The 6861-nt window shown below is 42.6% G+C and overlaps 1 protein-coding gene across 1 annotated transcript in view; it reads left to right on the forward strand.

Annotated features, from left to right (window-relative positions):
- Positions 1–1032: 1032 nt before the first annotated feature.
- The window catches only part of lrrc45 (leucine rich repeat containing 45), a 13847-nt gene continuing 8018 nt past the window's right edge, over positions 1033–6861 (forward strand). The window contains exons 1-6 of the mRNA XM_062526525.1: positions 1033–1109; positions 4239–4502; positions 5189–5250; positions 5581–5651; positions 6174–6352; positions 6747–6861. The exon at positions 6747–6861 is cut by the window's right edge and continues 14 nt beyond it. Of these exons, the coding sequence (XP_062382509.1) occupies positions 4259–4502; positions 5189–5250; positions 5581–5651; positions 6174–6352; positions 6747–6861 (671 nt within the window). The 5' untranslated portion in view covers positions 1033–1109; positions 4239–4258. The remainder of the gene's footprint in view (positions 1110–4238; positions 4503–5188; positions 5251–5580; positions 5652–6173; positions 6353–6746) is intronic.

A 6861-nucleotide genomic window follows, 5' to 3' on the forward strand; every position in this document is an offset into this window, starting at 1 on the left:
GTTGTGAAGGGAACTACACTCTCATCTGGCGTAATAATCAAGGCAACTTGCAGCTACTGGCACTACTGCTTGTTGTATATGGGGACTATTTTCAGATGCTGCGTAAGATATCACTGCGCCTATGGTACGTTTGCAAGTTGCCTTGATTATTACGCCAGATGAGAGTGTAGTTCCATGGCAAATCAGCCTAGAAAAACGCCAGGTTTCATTTTCAGTTGGTCTTATTGCACTTTCTAACTTGAGAGGAGACACGTTTTAAATGGGAAAATTACCAGAAATCTTAGTCACTTTTAAACATGAAGCTAGCAGGCGAGAAGCTAATGGTCTAATCCGATTCAATGATCTATGCTAGGCTGAAGCTAAAAGTTGTATCGCCAGACTCACAGAATGGCTGGATGAACGGGAACAAGGTAAATATCGATTGTTTTGCTCGAGGGAAGGTGGAAAATGAGCGTATTTCCAAAAATGGCGGAATATCCCTTTAAAATGACTTGAAGCTTCAAAGGGCTGTAGGTTTTTTAACGATTAATGATACAGATATACTATTTAAGATTTATGCATAGGTTTAGTCTACAAACACCTGTGATTTTTTTCAGATTTTTTTGGAGAGGGTCACTTTCTGCCATTTGACACGGAATGACCCTGTCACTTGAAAGACATTCATATCTACATGAGGCTAGGCCTATTCAGAAATGAGTGTTACTGTAGCCTACATCGCCTGCTGTAGACAGACACACACACACAAACACACACACATATACTTTTGCCTACACTGACAAACATGGAGCCTAGCCTACACACACACACACACACACACACACACACACACACACACACATTATAATGTAACATTAATTAACACGTAATTAATATTAACCATTCCAAATCAACATGGCAATAACAAACAATTTTGCTTGTTAGTAAATTAATTTAGAAGAATCATTTGCCTGAATTACATTTTTTAGTCTTCTCAAAAACTACAATACCCACATTGCCACTGAACCTCCCATCAGGCTATTCACTTCCTGGTTACCCTGCAACTGTTGTTAACTGTTCATCATGATATGCTACTTTTTTGGAGAAGTAGGAATGTGAATTGTAGTCGTAAAGTAAGTACACTCTCTACAAAACTGGTTTCTTTCAAAAGGTATAGATAGATGGTAAACATATCGCGAAGTACACTTAGATGAATGGGACGTTAGTTGTCTATTTAATACATTCTCATTTGTTGACACCTGTAGCCAACTTTGTTTACACATCAAGCTGTCAACCATGTTGACCTAGTGCATCTAACGAATGCTGTACACGACAGCACATTTATATATAACCATAACGTTACGTTTAATAACAAATATTTGAACTTCATAAAACAGGGTTGTTGTTTCTTTATAGTTTAATGCTAGCTATCTAGCTATCTAGCTAGGATATTTAACCTGTGATCATTAACTTAGCACAGGGATTCAGCATTAAATAGAAACATAGAAAACATAATGCTACAGGTTTTGATCTCTGTGTACTAGAGAGACAATAGATCTAGATCTAGATCTAGGGTCACATTTCAGTTCAGTTAGATAACGTTAGCTGTGCTAACTAACTAACTCGGTCCAGTAACGCCACACATGATACTTGGCAGCCTTCAGTATGCAGGCTTGGTCTCTGAGTAGCAGTCTGTATGTTATAAGGAATACAGCAGCCTAGATACTAAACCCCTGTGGAATAATGCATAAACTTCTGTGCAGAAAATACTTTAAAAGTAGGTTGCACAGACATGAAAGTTAATACTATGACAGCTATCTATTTACACGACATTACATTAGATAACATGTGCAATAGGCCTACCAATTAATTGCCACACATACTCCATTAATGAAACAAAAGGGAGGCTCAACACATTTAACATAAATTACTTGCTCCAGCCCAACTGCAAAACAAGTAGCCTACACAGTAGTCTTCTACAGCACATGGAGATGGTCACGGCACAGCCCAACCTAATGGAGATATTACAGACACAGGAATGATATTGGAGCTTAACTTCACTTTGTATAGTGCAGTATGTGGAGACGAAACTTAAAAATGGGTCCCTCTCTAATTTAACAAAAATGTTTATATGTAGATGAAGGACTTGATGTACACACTCTAGGTTACGATTGTCTGCAGACTGTGGGTGCCTCTCATTCGTCTTTTATACATCCTCCCTTCCTTCCTTGGTCCTTGTCCTCACTGATCTACATAAAGAATGATGGGGCGGCAACAAAGGGATAGTCTATCCAGTGTTAGTTATAGATCAGTGGGAACGAGCATCGAGGATCAAGGAGAGAAGTTGAGAGGCACCCAGTGTGTGCTGTGTGAAGAGGAGTGCCTTTACGGGCCTGGGTACTGCCTTTAGTTGTTATGGTTATGGTTGTGGAATTGAGCAGCCACTTCTGTCCAAAGTGACTTGCCGAATATGAATCATAATCATATTGTGCATTGCTATTGTATCCTACATCATGTTTGATTTGACTTGATTTGACATGGTTTGTTGTTGATCGGCCGATGTGGGAAGCCCCCAGCCAATATCACAAAAGATTTAAGAGAGAGAAAAAAAATGTCTCCAGACCCATGTACTGCTCCTAGATTAAAATGTCTTTATTGAGCGGAAAACTGAACAATATTGTTCAATGTTTTAACAATGTTTTAACCACAGTTATTATACCATAGTCTTTGTTACGTCATTGTTTCTGTAATCTCGGCTTCATTGAAAATGAGGCCTACCCTCAATAAACCTCTGAGAATAGATGGCTATGGCTATGGCTATGGCTATGGTTATTTAGCAGACGCCTTTGTCCAAAGCGACATACAAATAAATAACAATACAAATTAAATTAACAGTGAACAATTACAAACTAGGGAGAATAGTAATATTATCAGTAAAACAATAATTTTAAGCACTAACCTAATGAGAAATAAAACAGTGAAATGAGAATAGCAATCAAATAAGTCACTCAGTTAATTATATATAATAATAATAATAACTAAAGCATGGTATGGCTAAATTTAAGGACAATAGCAAAATAAATTTCAAATTCTATCAATAGACAAATTATAACAAAACAATACTATTATACAAACCATAACACATCACAAACTCAAAGGACTAAGTGCATATTAAATAAATATGCCTTAAGACCCCTCTTAAAAGATCCAAAGCTGTTGCTGGAACGGAGAGCACTGGGCAACTCATTCCACCAACACGGAACCACTGAAGAATAGGATCTACAATTTGACCTAGCATGTATGGTTGGTCGACATAACAGACGCTCCTCAGAAGATCGCAATGGGCGGTTGGGAATGTACATCGTGATTAAAGAACTGAAGTAGCTGGGAGCAGATCCAGTCAGTGTCCTATAGGCCAGAGTGAGAGATTTAAATTTAATTCTGGCTACTATAGGGAGCCAGTGGAGAGTAACTAGGAGAGGGGTTACATGTGTCCTCTTTGGCTGATTGAAGACCAGTCGTGCTGCAGCATTCTGAATCATCTGTAGTGGTCTTAAAACACAAGCAGGTAGGCCAGCTAACAGAGAATTACAGTAGTCCAGCTTGGAGATAACCATTGCCTGTACAAGAAGCTGAGTGGAATCTTGTGTCAGATAAGGTCTGATCTTCCTAATGTTGTACAGGGTATACCGACATGACTTTGCAATTGAGGCAACATGCTCAGAGAAAGTAAGTTGGTCATCAATTATGACACCCAAGTTACGTGCCGATCTGGTTGGAGTCAGTGAGGATGAATCAAGCTGGATATTGATCTGTTGGGATAACGGTTGAATGAAGGAGTGAATGAATGTGTACCTGCTGCACACATTTTTATTTTTCATCATTCTTACTGCGCTCTATCTTGTGATTTTTTCCCTAGAATTGCTTTAAAACCTGTTGAGGAGTGAATTATTTTCCAAGTTCCTTCTAGAATTCAACGCAAACAATCTATAGTTTCAGTATTCTGTATACAGTTTGTGGGGAAAATCTCGGACTGTAATTGTCTCATCATAATGCGGAACTCTCAGTTCACCGAACATTCTAATCACATATTTGTGACCGTACCCCTCAACAGGTTAAAAAGCTCAAAATATTTACCATGTTACAAGTTGCTTTGGTTAAAAAGCATCAGCCAAATGTAATGCAATGTAATGTAATGTAATGTAATGTAATGTAATGTAATGCAATGTAATGTAATGTAATGTAATGTAATGCACACACAGCTACCAGCAGAGAGAGGACGATGGAGGACTTCAGACGGACGTTTGTGCGCCTGTGCAAGGAGAGCGGCACGGAGCCCCAGGAGTCGGTGCTGACCCAGCTGCACGAGGCCCGCGGCGTGGCTGCCGGATCGGGCACCTCCACCAGGCTGGACCTGAGCGGGCACAGCCTCTCCGCCGACACCTGCGCCGTCCTGGGCCGGGCGCTGAGCAACGACACGGCCCTCATGGAGGTGGTGCTCAGTGACTGCATGCTCAGCGAGGAGGGTAAGCAGGGCGGAGAAGCGAGGGGGGGGGGGGGGGGGGGTGGGGGGGGGTTGTTGTGACTTCCGACATGCTCGCCAGGGAACCACATGGTGAGAAAGCGGAGGAGGGGAAGGGTGGATGGTGGAATCACCTTGGCTGCTAATGACATAATAATTTCTGTGTCATTCCTACTATTCTTGGAGCATACTTGACACCGTTAGACTGCACAACTGTAGCCTACTCCTATTCTGCTTTCTGAGAGATTACTTGATGTACTGTGAAGTGGCACAAACATAATGGGGGTTTTTTGCAATCTAATATAGCATTATGTAAGTAATGAACTGGTGGAGAATGTCAGCTGTCTTAGATTTCAAAAACAATTTCACGCAATGATTCAGTACAAAATGTAGTGAACAGACAGCATCATACATCAGATAACTTTGCAGACTTTCTTGTGCCCCCCTCAAGCATGGAATAGCTTAAATCTTAACATATTTATTGAGCAGCCTGAGCATTTCTGTTGGTATCAACCAGAACATGCTGAGATTTCTACCAACGGCCTAGAAATGTTCTGTTGCAGCTGTATGTTCTCTTGCTCTGTTATGCAGTCTATTCTGTCATGCGTATATCTGTTATGTTCTGCTATTCTGTTCTACAGTTCTGTTCTGTTCTCCTCTGCTTATGGTTCCTCCTCCTGTCATTTGCAGGTGCTAAGCTCTTGATCAGCGGCCTGTGCTGCAACGCTACGATCAGGCTCCTCGATCTGAAGGTGAGGCACAGAACCCAGTTAAGGCCCGTACACATCGAGCACCGATTTTTCGGACGCAGTATTCACACAAAATTTCGCAGGCTATTTAACACTTGTATTCTAATTAGTCTGTACACTCCAAGAACAAAGTTCGTTGCAAAGAAAAAAACCTTCGGAACAGTGTTGTTTGATGCGAAATTTCTCATGCGAAAAATCGAACTCAGTGTGTTACGGGCCTTTACTTTCTGAAGATTGTGAGCATAGCTTGACCTAAGGCCATGTCGTCACTCATGTTATTCATGCCTTTGTTTATTCATTTGTTTGTTTGTTTGTTTGTTTGTTTGTTCCTAGGGAAACAACCTCAGGGGCTCGGGGGCCGAGGCACTGGGCAAGCTGCTGGTCAGGAACAAGACGATCCGCAGGTGAGGCGTAGGAAGTTGGCGCGCGCTGCGGCGGCGGAACTTCCTCCGGGCCTGGCCAGTTGACTCGGTCAGTGCGTGCCCAGGCGCGGGGAGATGCCAGCGCTGGCCAGCGTGGTGTGAATGTAACTGAGCCTTCACTTCCACTTCCGACACTATTTCAGTAGTCTGGCAATCCACTCTGAAATCGAATCGCCTGACTGGAGATGTGCCCGTTTTTTAAACACACACACACACACATACGTGCACGCGCATTCACACCTTCATACACGAACACACACACACACACACACACACACACTTACTCACTAACTGACTCTCTCTCTCTCTCTCTCTCACATTCACTCACTCATACACACGCACACACACACACACACACACACACTCTTACTTACTCATTCACTGACTGACTCTCTCTCTCTCTCTCTCTCTCTCTCTCTCTCTCACTCACTCACCCACTCACACATACACTCAGACACACACACACGCACACACACAACAAATGCTGTGTTGCTGTGCACTCAGGCTGGTCCTGGAATGGAATGCCCTGGGCATGTGGGACGAGGCCTTCTCCGTATTCTGCGAGGGCTTGGCCACCAACTGCCACCTGACACAGCTGGACCTGCGCAACAACCAGATCAACCACCAGGGGGCAGCAGAGCTCGCCATGGTGCTCAAGAGGAACAGCGTTCTGCAGGAGCTTGGTAAGTACACAGGCAACTCATTCATTGAGTTTCACCTCATGGATCTTATCACTGATAAACACAGAGAACAACACAGGGAGAAAAAAAGAGAAAAGTTTACTTATATAATATATTTTTATGACGCAGTTTGTGCGTGTTTTATGCGTGCAATGTATTGTTGTGATAATGATGGCATTGACGTTCTTGAATGTATTTGTTTACTGTTTAGATTACATTACATTTGGCTGACGCTTTTTAGCCAAAGCGACTTACAACATGGTAATTTTGTAAATTGTGTGTTTTGTGCCGTCATGCTTTGTAAGATCATGTGGTCTCAGGGGTTCTTGTGTGCACATGGTTTCTCCTTGTCTTCTGCCTTGGCATTCATTTCATTCGCTCGTTCCCCGCCTAATAGACCTGCGGTGGAACAACATTGGCCTGCTGGGCGGCAGGGCTCTTCTGGAGGGTCTGCAGCAGAACCGGACTCTGTTCCGCCTGGAGATGGCAGGGAACAATGTGCCTAGTGACAC

The sequence above is a fragment of the Sardina pilchardus genome, chromosome 22, assembly GCF_963854185.1.
Source record: "Sardina pilchardus chromosome 22, fSarPil1.1, whole genome shotgun sequence".
Taxonomy (NCBI): Eukaryota; Metazoa; Chordata; class Actinopteri; order Clupeiformes; family Clupeidae; genus Sardina; species Sardina pilchardus.